At 47.9% G+C, this 18,289-nt stretch overlaps 1 protein-coding gene across 1 annotated transcript in view; it reads left to right on the top strand.

The window, feature by feature from the left end:
• ATP10D (ATPase phospholipid transporting 10D (putative)) overlaps positions 1-18,289 on the top strand; it is a 745,681-nt gene that overhangs the window by 296,886 nt on the left and 430,506 nt on the right. The window contains exon 3 of the mRNA XM_078678229.1: positions 2,270-2,464. Coding sequence (XP_078534355.1) covers positions 2,270-2,464 — 195 coding nt within the window. The remainder of the gene's footprint in view (positions 1-2,269; positions 2,465-18,289) is intronic.

Raw genomic sequence — 18,289 nt, 5'->3', positions numbered from 1 at the left:
ATCTGAGGTGATCCGATCATAAGGGGACTCGATTGGACTAAGGATTGGAAAGATAGACTATCCCTGTATGCAGACGACATACTACTCTATCTAGCTAACCCCTACGCCTCCGTACATAGAGTACTGCATATATTTACCCTGTTTCAAAAATACTCCGGATATACCATAAACTGGGACAAGTCGCTAATATATGTCCTTTGCGGTCCTGGCACCAACCTCCCCAAGGTCTGCGTGGCACGAAGAGTAACTGAAGGGTTTAGATACTTGGGAATCTTTCCCCCCAAGCCCAGCATTTTTTTATGATCAGAAAGCTTAGCTCCCCCCTTACATCGACTATAGGAAGAGGTGCAATATCGGAAAATACTTTCCCTATCATTACTCTGCAAAGCCTCCCTATACAAAATGATGGCACTCCCTCGTTTTGTTTATATATTCCAGAACTCTCCATATCCCGAACTCTCCATATCCCGTCCTATCAAAATATTTTCAAGCTATAGAATCTGAGATACTTACACTCGTCTGAGACAATGGTTTCCCTCAAATTGCACTGGCTAAACTGACAAAGAGCTGATATGATGGAGGCATCGCTCTCCTGGCAATCCAATATTACTATTGTGCAGCTCAACTTTCAGTAACAAATCATTGGGTACATTGGCCACAAGTAGAACCAGCTTATAAGATGGAGACACACAATATGGAACTGGGGAACTATCGTAGATCAATCTATGGTGGGAAAAAGAGTGCACCACGACACACACCAGCATCGACAACAATCACGCTATGGCACGCTGCATCAGCGGCACTGGGGTGGAAAGATAAGATAACGGGCTACTCCACTTTGGGAGTCGACGCTCCTGGGACCGTTAGCAAAACAACCCGGGTTCGACAAATGGGACCTCATCGGTCTCTCTAAGGTTGGTGACTTATGGGTGCGAGGGAAGACTATACCCTTTAACAACCTTCAAAGGGACTATGAACTTGTCTCAGGAGATACGTTTCGTTACCTCCCGGTACATAGCGCATTGCAAGGGGCAATTCCTAGCGGCATTGAGCTCGCGGCCTCCTCCCCCCTAGGAGATAGGCTCTTGGACGATCATTTAAAAGAGAAAACAATATCACTAACCTATAGGAAGATACTAAACAACTCACATGATAACCTGGGGTAAATACGGGCCAAATGGGTTAATGACCTATGGGATATGAGCGAAGAGGAGTGGCAGGAGGCGCTGGGGTCCCCTCGGGAGGTGGCCATATGCTCTGTCGCACTTTTATACATCAATGATAGGACTGCCCAACAATCCGGAAATACTGGGACAAAATAACATCAAGAATGCTAACACTGTGTGGGAAGGAAGTAATGGCCTCGACCCGATGGTCCCTCCTAAATGTCTGGGGAAAAAACGGGACCTCACAGCGAGAGAAAGAACCTGTGTTGCCCTAGGATTTATGGTTGCAAAATGCGACTTTGCGAGGACATGAAAGGGGTAACTGGGCCTAGAAATCGAGACTGGGAGAAAGATATGGATTGGTGTATACAGGCGGAAAGGGTGGTTTATGAAGGAAGAGGCAGTCCGCAAAAGTGGTCAAAGATCAGGGGGAAACGGAACAAAAGCAGAGGGATGATAATCATGCTGCTCGATGGAGTTTCACCACACGGGGAGTAGTGGGGGTAGAGAGGTACCAGATATGCGATCGATAAAGGTGGTGATATTAAAACTGATTGTCTTGCTATGTGTAATAATCTAAACTGTGAACACGTAGTGAATCAAAGGTTGTTATTGTATCCGCTTTTGCAACCAATTTCCAAAAATAGAAATATATATATATATATTCTTGCATCTAAACTTGAAGAAGAGAGTACCAATGTGTATGTTTAAAATGTGCAATGACTCCAGCAGAACCTCTACTTTGATCTGTTAGTGACATGCTTGTTTGGAAAACTAGAAAATGACGTGTTTCTCTGAAGGGGTCAATAAATGTGTTTTTCGTAATAAAGAATAATTGCCCAATGTCATACACACACCTTGCTTGAGTTCTTTCAGTGGGTGAAATCCAACGAGGAGGTCATGCAACTGGATACAGCTTGATTATTGGAATAAATAAGAAGTCATGGGAACAGTATGCTCGAGTGTGGCTGTAGGGTAACGTTTTAAATACAGTTTTGTATTGTAGGAAATATAGCAACTATGTTTCCTTATAAGATTATTCTTTATATTCTTTTGTAAAATTCCTCAATTTGTAACTTTACCAATTTTTCATTTTTCTTTAGAGTTGCAAATTTATATTTCCTATTCTTAGTCGTTTTGAACTGGGTTCCAGTTGTTGAAGCTTTCCAGAAAGAAATCACAATGATCCCACTTTTGGTGGTACTTACAATTATTGGAATTAAAGATGGTCTTGAAGATTACAGAAAATACATGGTTGATAAGCAGATAAATAACATGCTAACTAAAGTGTATAGTAGGTAAGTAAAATTCTTGAAAATGTTTGCCCATATTTTTCTTTTGATATTGAAATTAATACATGCCATCCAAAAAGTGGATGTCGGAGTGAATGAGACAATGCAGAATAATCTGATACCAAACTTCTTTTCCTAGGCACCTTGTTTGTGTATTGGTAGCATAAATATTGATACGTATTTTTTAGGTTGGAGTTTTTTTTTCTTCCAGCAAGACATGGAGTCAAAACTTGTAGAGAATCATTTATCTAGCAATTAGCATGACGTGCTTTCTATACCTTAAGGTGACTGTCCACTGAATATTATTTCCAACCTAGAAAGATGACTACTTTAACTACTGTTGTGCCTGTAGACAACACACAGTGATTGTGATAGTATTTTTTAGCAGTAAAAGCAGTTTGATAAGATCTCTAGGTTCTCAATCTTGACAATCGTAGGGTGTCACGGACACTGTTAATTCCTGCCCAAGTGTGAGTTGTTTAATTCCCTTTTTATTAAAAGGGATTTATCTAAAAATACTTTAGTATTTACTAAACAAAAAAAGTACATAACGGCAACAGATAACGTTATCAGAATTTTGTTCAAAGGTAGCCAGTTGGCAATGTGAACAAACCCAATGTAGAGTTAAAATGTTTATGGTATACAAAATAATTCATGGTGAAAACAAAAGCTAATAGAATGGGACCATGGTCCTGAGACTTTGCAAATTGAAAATGTACCGTTGTTTTACGGTAGGCACCACCATGTCTGACTTGTCCTTTCTTGCACTGGCAGTTGGTTTCTTAGGTCTTATTTCAAGCGTCTGTGTGTATAATCTTGAAGCTGTAATCTCGGCTCTTCAATTGTTTTCTAACCAAGACAACGTTCCTGTGTACTTTTTTTCTTCTTTTTAATGCTACATCTTTTTATACATTTTATTATTTGTTATAGTTTTGTATTGTTTCTAAAAACAAGTATTGTGACTGTATAGAGACACCACTGAGTTCTGTGTATGAGGCAATGTTAAGGTAACAACATATTAGCATACTGATCTTAATACGTCCCGTCATTATTTTTTTCAAACTTTTTTTTTTTCATTTTCATCTTTTTTTTGTTCTTTTAATTTTTCGGAACTCCAGAGTAAATTTGTTGTTACATTATGGGAGTTGTGCTCTCCCTGGAACAGGAAGAAATCAATCAGTAAAGGACCCCCATTCTGTGAATCTCCTTTGTCTTCCTGTCTGTCTCATTTAAGAAGTGCCCTCTTTCTGCGAAATGTTTAAGAGAATATTGAAGAACCAATGTGTGATAAACCTCAGAGTCAAGGAGTAGGATGTGAAAGCTAAGGAGGCACAAATGTAAAAGAGATGTAAAAATCACTTCGAGAAAAGGTACACTCAATGTCAAGGAAGATTCTTCATCTAAAGGCAATAAAAGGGACCTAAGACATGCCAGAAATATTGGGATCAGCTTGATATGAAGGTACATCTTCCTTGCCACTTTACCCACTCACTTCATTGTCTTGGAAGTCCTTTTCAACGCTTAAGATCATTGTAACAAAAACCCCTTGAATACCCAAACCATTTTCGGTGTCTAAAATGTCTGAGCTAACAAGTGCATTGAATTTGTGGCATTAATGCTTCTGATTCTATTTATTCTATGAACATTTCCCCTCCCCAAAGTAAAAATCTCAAGGGAGAAGACTCTTTTGTGTAGAAGGTGCTTCCTCCTTTAGTGCCTTCACCCACGGGAGCTAGTACAAAGACACGCCATCTTATTTATGCCTTGGTCTTTTTCTGCATGTCCCTCTTTTCATTGGTGGTTGACATCTCTCAATTGCAGCCACAACTTTCAAAATCTCCTAAAAATGATATAAGGCCCAGTTTGAATGGGCTTCCAGTAGAGTAACAAAACTCCTGAATGATCATTTTTGTGGCTAGTGCGGGCCAGAATCTATATAAAAAGTGGAAGCTTAATATATAAAAGAGGTGGGACTGGAACAAATAAGACAATTGTGAACCGTGATGCTCCTCTCTTAAATCACATTCAATAACAGAGTCTAATCCACCAATCTGGAACACAGTTGTCAAAAAAGCCAGAAGAGAGAGGAAGGTCAGCTGTCCTTAGTTGCTATAGGGAATCTCCTGTGAACTTATAACAGTATCTCCATCATTCCTCTTCCATTAACCTCTGTAGTGAGTTGAGTGTTTCTTACCATCTGGTAGAATATGCCAGAGTACGCAAGGTTACTGAAGGAAGATGATACTGAATATTGCAATTAAGGCCTATAGCTTGAGTTTCAAGATATTTTCTCTTGCTATTCCTCAGAGAAATACCAAGGAAGGAAGCAATTGAGGCTGTTACGTTGTCTTCGAAAGAGACAAGATGTACTGTGTACCTTCTGGTTCGAAAAGGCCAAAAGCAGACATTCTAATTCATCCTTGATCTTGGAATTGCAATCACATGATCATGAAAAGGGAAATGCAAGATATTGGCTCTGCATAGTTTTTTTTACCTGATGTCCGCAAAAGGACTAGATGCCTTCCGTTTGTATGAGAACTATATTCACATTCCAGTAGATCCCACTTAATATCTTTCTGATCTCTCGGAATCAATGGAAAGATGTATTTTACTTGAGCAAATAGCTACTGAAAATGTTACTGGGTCAAATGACGCCAAGCTTTTCAATGTCGATTTGGAACTAATCTCAAATGAAACAAGCATTTATTGATTAAAGTTTGACTTTGTTTTTTTTTTTTTGTTGTCAAATCTTTTTATTTCATCCCCGTAGCAGGGGGTTGCAGTAGAGTGATTCGCTCACAGCGTTAAGCCTACAACCCCACAGGGCCGGCCGCGTTACACCATGAAAAAAGGAAATCCGTTGCCAGTAATCAGGCTCAAGGTTATACATAGCGGTTTACCTACAACCCACAAGGGCCGGTCGCGTCATATTTCAGTCAACAGAGCCTGTGTAATCACTGCACAAGATAGCCCAATCTTTGGAACAACTGGAACCATTAAACCCAAGGGGTAGAACTATAGGACCAAGATGGTCAAAACTTCAATAGAACAACAGAAAAAGGGACAGCAAGTTAGAGAAGACAGTAGGAGTAAAGGAAAGGTGTATACGAAGGGATAGAAGAGCCTCTGGATGCCAGTAGTGGGGGCCGAGAGGAGGGAACTGTGTCAGTCGTCAGGGCAATCGACGTCATTGCCAATGCGCAAAGCCTCACACATCCAAATCTCATTCCAGCAATCTACCGGGGTCAGGGGGAACTACAGCATTCTCCACTAATCGCAGCGCCCGCAGCCTAGGGGGCATGTGACACGCCTGTTCTGTGGTGCACAGATATTTCACCAGGGGTTGCCACACTGCTGTGTAGCGCACATCTCGGGCCTGCAACCGGGCTGTGAGAAGCTCCATAGTCATGACATGCCAGAGACGCACAAACCACGCAGCGATGGGCGGGGCTTCTTCCTTCTTCCAGTACAGAGCAATGAGCTGCCGTGCCGCCCCCAGCATTTGAAGCGCCAGCGCCCAGTCGCTCCGAGTGAGGGGCCTTAATCCTGCAGGTTTAATACCCAGTAGTATCGTACAAGTGGCTACAGGCAGAGGGAACCCCAGCACCCTCCTGATGTGGCTTAAGACCTCCTTCCAAAAGAGGGTCAGCAAGGGACAGGTCCACCATATGTGCAAGAAATCCCCAGTCGCAGATCTGCACCTCCAACTCACCGGGGAGGAGTTGGGGAACATTCGATGTAACCGCTGCGGCGTGTAATACCACTGAGTCATCATTTTGTAGGCATTCTCCTGTTGCGATATACTACGATAAATCCGGGGTATGTCGCATCATAATCTGGACCACTGCGCCGGGGTGATGTCGACGCCCGAGAGGGAGTGCCAGCGTTTCTGATATCGCAGGGAAGGCGGAGTGTGCGGGTGCTGCAAAATCCGATAGATTTTGGGGATCAGTCCCATCGTCTCTGTGAAGGAGCGAGCTAATTGCTCAAACGGAGTAAAGGCGCGTGTGGCCGCATGATAGGTATCATCTGCTAGCACCCAGTGTTTCAGTTGAGCATATTGCAGTCCGGCTGCAAGCGGCACTCTAAATTCCTCCCTGCAGTCCGCAAAAGTCTTGAGGGAGCCCCCATCAAACAGATCTGTGAGCACCCTACAGTTGCCTTGGGGCCACCTACGAAAAGCCCCCGTCCGATATGCCGGGGGAAAACTTGGATTCCCTTCGATAGGGGTATGAGGCAAGGGGAAGGTCGTAAGGCCCCTACGGACCGCTATCCTGTCCCAAATCTCCAGCACTGTTTTTGTGGGCACCGCTAGGTACGCGCTCGGAGATCGCCCTGCCCTAGGTTTCCACGCCAGGTCCCATATGGTGCGCCCAGTCACGGCCCTATCCATGTGGAGCCACCCTTTTTCGCTCTCCGTTACACCCCACTCTACTACGTACCGAAGGTGAGCAGCCCAGTAGTATTCCACCAGGTTGGGGCAGGCCAACCCTCCCCGGTCCCTAGGCGCCAGCAGGAGAGCTTGAGAGAAGCGAGGCGTCTTCCCCCCCCCCATATGAAGTTAGTTAGATCTCGCTGAAGGCCTCTGATGCTATGTAGCGGGATAGGAGTAGGCAGACATTGAAATAGATACAGGATTTTGGGCAGAATGGACATTTTGATAGCGTTGATTCTGCCCAGCCAGGACGGTACAAGTGGTATCCACCGCCTCAGATCCTCCAGGATCGCGCGTCGAAGGGCTTTCCAGTTGGCTTGCGTCCAGCCGTCCAACGAGGAGGTCAGCGTCAGGCCCAAATACCTGATGTGCTGGGTCGACCATCTATAGGGGGCTAGTTGCTCTAGGGGGGGGGGGGGGATGTCCGACTTCGGGATAGTGAGGCTAAGCACCCAGGACTTGCTGTGATTCATTTTCAGGCCAGAAGCCCTCTCAAAGAGGCACAGCGCAGCATGTACTGCGGGGAGGGACTCTCGGGGCTGCGTGAGCGCGAGGATAAGGTCGTCTGCAAAGAGCGCTACCTTATTGTCTTGGCCGCCAAGAGGAACACCGTGGATATTAGGGTCCCTCCGTATCGTATCCGCCAGGGGCTCAACTGTGAGGGCGAATAAAAGGGGCGAGACCGGACAGCCTTGCCTGGTGCCCCTTCCAATGTTGATCAGCTCCGAGAGCTGCCCATTGACCCTTATCCTAGCCCGCGGCGCAATATACGGTGCCATGATCCTGGCAATCATCTTCGGGCCGAGCCCCACCCGGCGCAGTACCGCCCTGAGGAAGGACCAGTCTACCAGGTCAAACGCCTTCTCTGCGTCCAGCGAGAGAAGACAGGCAGGGATCCTCCAGTGATGAGCCGTCCCTACCAGGTGGGCAACCCTGCGAACGTTGTCCGCACCCTGACGCCCGTGGATGAAGCCCACCTGATCAGGATCGCTCAAGCTCGGCATGTGTGGACCCATTCGCTTCGCTAACAGTTTGGTGTAAATCTTAAAATCCGAGTTCCGAAGAGCAATCGGCCGGTACGACGCACACAGTGAGGGTCTTTCCCAGGTTTCGGGATCAAGGCAATTTCAGCCAGTCCCATATCAAGGGACGGACCCATCTCATCGGTGAAGGAGTTAAACAGGCGTAAGAGGTAAGGGCCTAGTTGTGCTTGATGCATGCGATAGAAGGACATTGGAAGCCCATCAGGCCCTGGTGTTTTCCCCAAGGGGAGCTCGCTGATCGCCGCATCTATCTCCTCTGGCATGATCTGCTCCTCTAGGTCCGCAGCTTGCTGCGGATGCAGTGTCGCACCCCCGTAGTGCCCCCGTACTTCCTCTACCAGCTCCGAAGGTGGCTTCTCTTCCGTGTACAGCGCCGTATAGAAGTCCCGGAAAGCTCAACACTTATCCCCTGCCTCCACCACCCTGGTCCCATCGGGTAGTTGAACATTTGCTATATGCTCATTCGCGACTCGGACCCTCAGCCTCCGCGCCAGAAGCTTCCCCACTTTGTCCCCACCTTCAAAATACCTATGTTTTAGTGCCAGGAGGGATTTTTCAGCCCTATTAGTGCGCAGCAGCCTAAGCTGTCCTCTAAGATTGGCTAAGTGCCGTCTCGTGTGCCGAGTGGAGTGGCCCTGGTCCTGTGTTTCCGCCGTCCTCAAGTCTCCCACAAGTTTATCTTCCAGTGCGCGAGCGTCTCGCGCCCTGGCAATCACGAGGGAGGTGATATGGCCCCGTATGGTAGCCTTGAAGGCGTCCCAGACCACTGGGAAGGGTGTCTCAGGGAGGTCGTTGTTCTCAAAGTAGGAGACAATGGCTCCCCTAATGTCCTCCACAGCCTCCGCATCCCTCAGAATGCTCGGCGGGAGATACCACCTCCGTTCCCGGGCAGGGCGCGCCGCCGGGTCCTGTAGCAATAGCTCAACGTGGGCGTGATCCGAGAGGGAGATATCCGACATGTCGGCCTCCACTGTGTCACAGAGGAGGTCCTTAGTAACAAATAAGTAGTAGATGCGAGAGTAGGATCTATGGACATGCGAATAGTAGGAGTACCCTCGCTTATCCGGAGAAAAGTACCGCCAGGTGTCGAACAGCCCAAGGTCCGTCAGCTGCTTGCGCAGAGCCGCCGACATTGCTCCTGCGCCACTGGAGGAGTTCTCACTCCGGTCTACCTTAGGATCCCATACCAAATTGAGGTCCCCGCCCACAATCAGTGATGAGCCGGTCTGCGGTATCTGCCCCCCCTAGGAGGTCCCGAAGGTAGCGGTCCTGCGCCTGATTAGGAGCATATACATTGCACAGCGTAATGCGACGACGCCCAACTTCAACCTCCGCACGAAGAAATCGTCCATCGCCACCCCGATAAGGCCTGCCGCCCCCCTGCCTGATGCCAGCCCTGCATAAGATTGCCACTCCCGCTGTCTTGGTGTCAGCGGTAGCCCAAAACTGAAGTGGGTATTTAGGGTGAGCCATACACACAGTATCAGCCTGCATGAGATGCGTTTCTTGAAGAAAAATGATGTCAGGGTGTTGCCTTAAGAGATAATGCCAAACCTGCTTACGCTTATTAGGTGAGTTAAGGCCCTTCACGTTCAGCGTCAGGACCTTCAAGGGACTAGGAGCATTCCCTGCCGTAACTGACTCTGAGCGCCTCCTGGCCACACTCGCACTGCACGTATCCCGCGTATCTCAAGCGCACGATAGCCATGCACCCACTGCACCCCACCCCAGCCCATCGACCGGCGTTCCCACCCCGCACCCTCCAGTGAAGAGAGAAGAAAGAGCATAGAAAAGTAGGAAGTAGGAAAAGTAGAGAAAAGGAGAGAAAACAAAGAGCAGCCAGGGAGGCCACTCGGCAAGACACAACAATTGCGGCCAACAGGGCCTCACTGTACTGTCCTCGGTACAGAGCATCCTACACCCATAGGTTTGGACACTCTGAGATGTAACTCCCTGAAGGACAGCCGAGGAGGGGGGGTCGTGACAGTCTTAGAAATTCTGTTTTCGAAGTGCTCCCGCATGCACCCCGCCCTGCCCCTCAGGAGCCAGGGTGTAATGTGAGACGGCACGAGGCCCAGGAGTAGAGCCCCAGTGCTAGGGAAAGTGGAGCGCTAACATGCTGCAAGTCAAGGTGTCGGGGAGCGCTCACCATGTCCCTCTTTGTCCCCTTCCAGGGTTCGGATATGGGCAATGATGTCTTGCTTGGCCTGCGAGGGCGACTGCTCACCGTCGGATGGCGGGCGATGTTGTCGGCGCACAGTAGTCCACGAGTGTGCCGCGGCCTTCCTCTCCTGCCTACGGGATGGTGACTGACTCGCCGGCGGGGTCGTCTACAGTCTGAGTTGCGCCGCTTCTGTGTAGGTCCATATGATTCTCCGCTTGGATTCCCACTGGGATATCAGGGCGAACGGGTGGCCCCATTGGTACGCAATGCCCATACTGCGCAGCTTCAGTCACTGGTTGGAACGCTCTTCTCCTCTTCAGGGTGTTGGGTGCCAGGTCTTGAAAAATCTGAATTTTGTGGCCTCTGTATTGGAGGTCCGGTTTATCCCGCGCGGCTTTCCAGATTGCCTCTTTCTCGGTGAAGAAATGGACCCGCGTTAGTATGTCTGGTAGGAGTCCCGACCTGCCCGCCGGGGCGGACACTCGGTGCGCACGATCCAGTGCCGGTGGAGAGGCCTTTTCGTCATCCCGGATCTCGTGGAGGAGCTGCGTCACGTAACCCATGGCGTCTTCCCCAAGAGGAATTCCCCAAATACGGAGGTTGTTGTGGCGACTCCTGTTCTCGAGGTCCTCCTGCTTCACTTGTAGCTCAATGTTCTGTTCTTCTAGGGCCCCAGGCGTTGCCATAGGTGCTCCTGATCCTCTGTGCGCGCATCCATTGTCCGCTCCAACCCGTCCACACGGTCTCCCAGCTCCGTGACCTCCTTCTGCATCTCCTTCACACACGTGTGCACTTCAGTCCGCAGCGACCCAATCTCCATTTTCAAGTCGGACATGAAGGTGGCCATAAACGCCTGAGTGACCGGTGGGGACTCCTTAAGAGCTCGCGATGTCCCGTCCCCGCCAGCAGTGGCCCCAGTCTTTCCCCACATCGCTACGACAGTGTTGTCCTTGAAGGCGGCTGCCGAGTCGGCCTTGTTGCCTTTGTTGAAGCGCGTCATTGCGAATGACGGCCGCTTGAAGTCTAGGGTCGCCGGTATTCCTCGCTGTGTCGTAGAAGCCAAATTGGGGTAGAAAGGGCCGTGCAGAGGTCAGAGCTTAGGTTCAGCTCGGCCCCCACGCCTCCCACCACACACCAGTCCAGCAATTCCTCCACTCCACCCGCAGAGCCCCAGCTTATATCACAGGTACACTAGCGGTACTATCAGAGCCCAAAGGGCGCGAGGCCAGAAGAGGAGATCCGGCCAGCGACCACCCCAGAGGAGAGAGCACCAGCCGTACCCCTCACAAGTGCGGTTGAGTCAAGGTCGGTCCCCTCCCGTATCTGTTCACAATGGGCTCACAGCTATGTCCAGGGGGCCTCTCCTGGATCCTCCTCCAGCCCCCATCTGTCCAGCTGCCCGCCAATAGGGTCAAGGTGGTGCAAAAGTGAGGTCAGGTACAGCCTGTGATCTAGCGCCCACTCAGCCCTGAGGCCCGCGTTACAACCACCAGGACACCCTAGTGAGCTCCACAGAGTCGATGGAAGAGGGCGGCTTGCATCGTCCACCACCCCCAAAATGGCCGGCACAGTACCTGTTCACGCCTATGGCCGATGGCGCCTAGAAAGTCTCGTCTCCGCAGCAGCAGGTGCCCGCCAGCTCCGGCCCCTCTACCACCGAGTGGAGCCCCCAAGGAGACTCACTCGTCGCAGGCTGTCGGAGAGCCCGTGGGCCGCCGAGCGTCCACCACGGGGGGGGGGAGGGCTGTCCAGCACAGTTCGATACTCGTAGGGACCCAGCTCCTCAAACCCCCGAGCAGCTCCCCCGCCGATTCCTCCGCAGGCCGCGCTCCGCTTCCGCACAACAAAGTCTCTCACCAGACGAAGGAAGGACTGCCCAGGAGTCCTCCGGCGCTCCGGTCCTCACCTCAAGATGGCGGGTCACAGCTTCCACTCCGCACCCCGGTGGCTGACTCCTCTCTAGCGTGGGTCACTGGCGATGGGGCAGCGGGGTCATTCACCACCCCCGCAACCAGTGACTCCCCACACCGCCCGGCAGGATCCCCAGCAGCCAGCAGGGGAACAGGTGCGCAGCTATCCCGGGGGCCCACAGCCAACCAAGCTGCAGTCATTAGGCCGCACCTCCACGCCCCGGGCGGGCAAAATGGCGGACCGCTGATCCACTGCTTCCCCCGTCTGCCGTCCTCTCACCGCAGGGGAGTCGCTCCTCAGGCGTAGCCTCCAGGTCAGCCCCACCAGTACTGTGTCGCCGCCTCCACCGTCCTCTGCGAGAGGGGGAAGGGGCAGCTGCTTCGCCCCACACCACCCGGGGCGTCAACGCCGACCAGGGCGCCCAAGGTCACAGCCGCCGATCTCCGCCAGACACCGACACCACAGGGCAGGGATCAACAGGTCCTCGCGGGGGCTCAGGCAGTCGCCCCCCTCAGCTCCAGCACCCCACCGGCACTAGATCCCCGGGCACAGCACCCTCCAGGAGACGCGGTCTCACCCGACCCCGCAGGCAGCCATAGGGCAGCGCAAGCCGCAGGCGGGGGAAAATGGCGGGCTCCTCTCAGGACCTCAGGGAGCCCCAGCCAGGCAGCCACCACCGTGCAGGAGGGGCCAGGTCCTCTCGCACCCTGCAGTCGGGCCGTGGCTGCATGCGGTCTCTCGCCGGGGGGAGCACTCCAATGTCTGAGAGGTCGCCTACTTGCCGCTTGCCCTGTAATCCAAGCCCCAGGGCACAGATCACAAGATGGCGGCTACTCCGACTGGTCAGCCGCGCTGTCGCCGGTAGTCATCCCCCGGAGCCTTCCGGGGTCCCAGACACCCCCCAGATGGCAGGTAGGTGCCCTGGCTCCGCATAAATTGCCTATAATAGCGGCATGCAGCGGGAGCTCCTCCGGAGCACTTGCCACCTTGGCCACGCCCCCCCTGACTTCGTTTTATCACACCTGCCAGTAATACAGTTTGAGGGATCTTTGAATCCACATGTGAGCGGATTAAGTAAGTGTTGCTTGTGTTTATCTGCAAATGAAACAACATAATGCATCTTATGTGTATGCCCAATGTACACGATCTAAAATAAAATATTTAGAACTATATTCACATGCCAATCGAAAGGAAGTATTGGTGGTCTCTCACCCTTAAGTATGGGAATGCACATTGTCTTTCTAAGGTCCTGGCATTTGGCTTCAAGTGAGCACCAAGGTTTTTTTTTTTGCATGGGTGTGGCTTCCACTCCCCCTACTGGGACAAATCATTGACAAAGGCTTCACCCTATCAGAAATCTCAGCATGATATTTATATAGCAACCTACTTTCATATTTCTGCTAGACATAAAAACCTCCCTAAGGAAAAGCCCTACCTTGGAAAGGGCCGTCCAATTATTTTAGAGGTGACTCTGAATGCAGTATGAAGGAAACATCTTTGTAGGGCAGACTATTTTGCGTTGAATACGAATTTCAGGCTCCAATTATGATTTTTCTTACAAATATCACACCAGAACGTTCCAGCAGTGCTTTTATCCCTAAAAACAACTTGCCATTCTTTAAAGGATCACAAGATCTAAGTTGAAACCGCACTCTCCCTACTTCAGATACATTTACGGCCAGATGCACAATTAAAGTTTGCCATTGCAAACCCTATTTGCAGAATCACATGGTTTCCGACTGTAAAATTGCCAAGACTGAACACTTCTTCTGACTTCTTAAAAGGGTTTTGCAACCCATACTGAATTTGGAAGGGCTATGAAAGGGGCATTCCTTCAAAATTGCCTCTTGGTATGCAATATATACATGGTGTATAACCACAATTTCTGGTTTGAAATAATAGAAAGGCTACCGGCCTTTCAAAGGCACTGGTAACTGATTCACAAAGGAGAAGGGGCCCCTTTGTGATTGTATTGACCACATAAGGGGGAGTAGGCGGTGATCCATGGGACCATTAAGAACACAGTCTGCTTAAAAAATAAAAAAAACAGGAAAAAAAACGTTTTCCATTTTGGGAATGCAGACTCGAGTTGTGGTTTGTTTTCCCTTGCAGGCCACCAGCCCAGTGCTTGTACCCAATCCGATGGCGTGCAAAATTGTGACATGCCTAATTGATATTCATTCGGAAAGTCTTTCTGCAGTTTTTTCCCTAAAAACTGGTGAATTATGAAGTGACCAAATAGTACATAGGTCTCTTCGCAAAATCAAATACTGGTTACACAAAGTCCACCCAGAGTTTTAGTGACCACAGTTTGCGACCAGTATGATAGTATATATAGGTCTTATTCCTTTGAACTCTCTTGGCTCTAATGATTGACAAATTTTGCGTCTCCCCCTAAATGTGTGTGTACATATCTCTGACTGGGATTATGTCACGCTGTTGCCCCTAGCAATATCAGAATAATTTCATGCAAGAATCTTTGAAAAATGCATAATGCTGACTGGAATCAATTTATGAAATGTTGCACCATTAACTTTCAGTAGACTTGTGGGCAACTTCAGAGGATTATTTAGATAGCTATGCCACTTTTAGAATTCCTGTCATACCATCTTTGGCAGGGAGGGTGGAAGGAGGTTTAATTGAATTGGTGGCAGTTTCTGTATGATGTAACATCATGTCCTTCTTCACTGGGTAACTTAATATCCAGGGCCATATCTTTGAATTTAAAAATGGTTGCCAGCATCATACAAATCATTGGTAGGATGAATAGATATGCTCGAAGAAATTGGAAATTATTGGATTCAAGGAAAGGAGAGGTTATCAATGGAATTTAGTGATTAGACAGTAATGCCAAAGAACATGTGACTTGGAGTAGGAAAAGCACAGGGAGAGAGAGGGGTATATACTTACTACTCCTATGAAAGTCACTAAATCGAATTCCCCGCACAGGAAGCATGCTACCAGTAACAATGCCTTGTACGATCTCCTGCATTTATTCATCACATGTGGTGATGGTGGGCATGCAATTATTCTTAGCCAATTTAACAGTGGATTGTCCCGCATCTGGGTACCTGGATAAGAAGCTTTGGTATTCTGAGTTTTGGCATGTTGTGAACAAGTTTGACTAATTGTGCCAACTGTGCAAATTTGTGGTTTATAAATTGGCCTCTGTCAATTTGGTGGAATGTATCATGGTGTCATTTCAAGTGTTTATAGCAGCCATAATCTTCTAATTTTACCATTTCAGCTACCAGACCTAGCTAAACAGATTAATAATGCCATCCTATGTAGTTAGACAAACAATTATCTGGACTTAATGTTACATCTGTTATTGCTATTTCATGATATAGTTTTAAAACCACTTGCGGTTACCTTTTTAATGGTCTTAGGGCCAGATGTAGGTCGCCCAATACCGGTCCGTAACGGCCGAAATTACCGAATTACGGCCGTTACCGAACAGTATTGGGCTACTGAGATGTAGGTGGCCTAAATTGCAAATTCGGTAATTTACCGATTCGGTATTTTAAGGAATCGGTAAATTACCGATTCCTTAAAATACCGAATCATTAAATTACTGAATTTGCAATGTAGGGAGCACTCAAATGAGTGTTTTCCCCATTTTAGGATTCGTTATTTACCACCAACTATAAGTTGGTGGTAAATAACGAATACCTATGAAAATGCAAATCTGTGCATTTTCAACTGTGCCATGTGGCAGACATACATGCCCTTGGGGCATGTATGGGTACCACATCTGCACACAAGCACGATTCAGGGGTGCAACAGGGTGTCAAAGTGACACCCTGGCATCCTTGAATGTGTCCCCCATTTTACCGAATCGGTATTTACCGATTCGGTAATTGCCATTCATTCCTATGGGCCTTCAGGCCCATAGGAATCTGAATTTCGGTATTTTAGATTCGGTAAATGTACTTTACCTACATCTGGCCCTTAGTTTTATGCCTTGAGGATGCTATTAATTTTGCTACTGTTTTGAATGCATATAAAATATTTGCTGTACTGTGCATGATTATTTAATGCCCTAAGGCCCAGTCTCCCTAAACAAGAAGTATTTTGAATGGCTCACATTTTTCTGTTCTCTGGCCCGTCGCAATCTACATCAGGACCTAAAGTGCACTCTTGCAAAATGGAAAGATTCACTCATTTCAAAGCTGCCTGTAAATAGAAGATTATCAGTGGGAAGACCATAGCTTGCCAAGACCTTGAAACAGCCGTAAGAAATATGCTCTGTGCTATTGTGAACAGTCCGTTGTTCTTTCAGAAAGGTGATTGTAGGTCTTTGGATATAAATATTTCTGCTGCTTATATGAGTGTATCTCACTTTAGTAATACATACCACCTGGCCACCTCAGTGAACAGTATTGTGGGGTTATTGTAACTGACACTTAATTGATCTTTGAGGTCAGATAAAGCACCAGACCCAGATGGCATCCCAATGGACCACTTGAAAAACAATATTGACTTGGGTAACTAGAGTACTCGTAGCAATTTTGCTGTTCCAATCTTGTGGGTCCTTGTCTATTATTCTGAGCTAAAAGAAGTTTGTAAAGAGGGTCCACAAAATTTAGTAGATGATAAACAAATCCAGTTTATTCAGCTTACAGGAACAGACCTCCAGCTGCTTCCCCAGCTTCTTCTTAATGACGCAATCTCAAGACATAACATTCCAAGCACCTAGCAACTAACAGAGAGTTCTAGTTCTATGAATGCAGATCTATTGAGCATAGATCCCCACACATCTTCCTCATTATAAATAATAAAAGAAACACAAATTGAACAAAGATAATGCAGTTGCAAGGAAGAACAAAAATACATTAAGGAGTAGAGCACTTTGCAACGTTACCACAGCTCCAGGCTGAACCGTCTGACAAAATCAGAACATTTCTTTTGACAGACTTGATTTGCATAGGTTGAGAGAATTTGCTGTCGCCTTTGACAACAAATCCTCCTTTCTTGGTCACAACCCAATCACCCACCTTAAAATCATTTTCACGTACTCTCATTCTCAAATTATACGACAGGGCAGAATTAGCTTGTTGTTTGTCAACGTCATACTTCACTCCTCTGCGATTGACCCACACACACTCCCTACTCTTCAACCAACCTGGAACTGGAACTTCCTTGATACCAGGCTCACGACCTTTGAGGGAAACAAACGGTGAGACACCAGTGACGGAGTGCGGGGTAACTCTGTAGGACCACATAATTTTCTTCAATTCATTAGACCAAGATAAACCATTGGCAAGAGATAATTGAATGTTTTCCATCAACAACCTGTTAATTCTTTCCACTAATCCATTGGCTTGCGGCCTGAATAATGCCACCCTCTCATGGCAAACTCCCATTCCATCCAGGAACTCCTTCATCTCCCTTGAAACCAATTGCACGCCGTTATCCGACACTAAAGTTTTAGGAATTCCTTCGCTCAAGAACGCCCTCTCTAGAAACCCAATAACTCTTCTAGTATCAATAAACTCGGTAGACTCCACCACAAACCATTTGGAATGATAATCCACAAGTACCATTAAAAATCTGTTACGCACGCCCAGCCTATGAATTGGTCCCAAAAAATCTATAGCTAGTTTCTCCCACGGTCATTCTGGGAACTCAACACATTGGAGGGGAGGTTGTCTAACGACTTTGGTCTTGTCGCTACTCGCACATGCATGACAATTCCTTACAACTCCATCTATTTCCCCATCCATACCTGGCCACCAGTAAGATTCACGAATTCTTCTCTTTGTCATGTTACGACCCAAATGCCCCTCATGTGCCAAGCTCATAATTTTAGTCCTAAGACTGCGGGGTGGAACCAATCTATTCCTATGCCACAATTTTCCTTCCGCAACACTCAATTCACCTTCCACATGAAAGAAACCTTTCAACCTAGCATCATCACAAGATTCTTTTGACCAACCACCAGACACATTATCCATAACTATTTTCAACAGATGATCATCAGAAACCACATCAACCGGCATCCTAGATAAATAATCTGCAACTACGTTTTTCTCACCTTTGACGTATTCCATATCGAAATTGTATTCTAGGACTGACAGAATCCACTTCGATATTCTAGGAGTAACATTACCTTCAAGTCCTCTTCCACCTTTGAACAAATGCACCAGGGGTTTATGACCTGTTCTTACTCTAAAAGGTAACCCCCACAGAAAATACCTAAAATGTTTGATGCCCCAAGTACAAGCGAGGGCTTCCCTCTCAATCACTGAATAAGAGGTTTCTGCTCCTTGAAGCCT

Source organism: Lissotriton helveticus, chromosome 2_2 (genome assembly GCF_964261635.1).
Source record: "Lissotriton helveticus chromosome 2_2, aLisHel1.1, whole genome shotgun sequence".
In the NCBI taxonomy this organism is placed as follows: domain Eukaryota; kingdom Metazoa; phylum Chordata; class Amphibia; order Caudata; family Salamandridae; genus Lissotriton; species Lissotriton helveticus.
The sequence above is the reverse complement of the archived record's forward strand: the minus strand, read 5'-3'. Positions and strand labels throughout refer to the sequence as shown.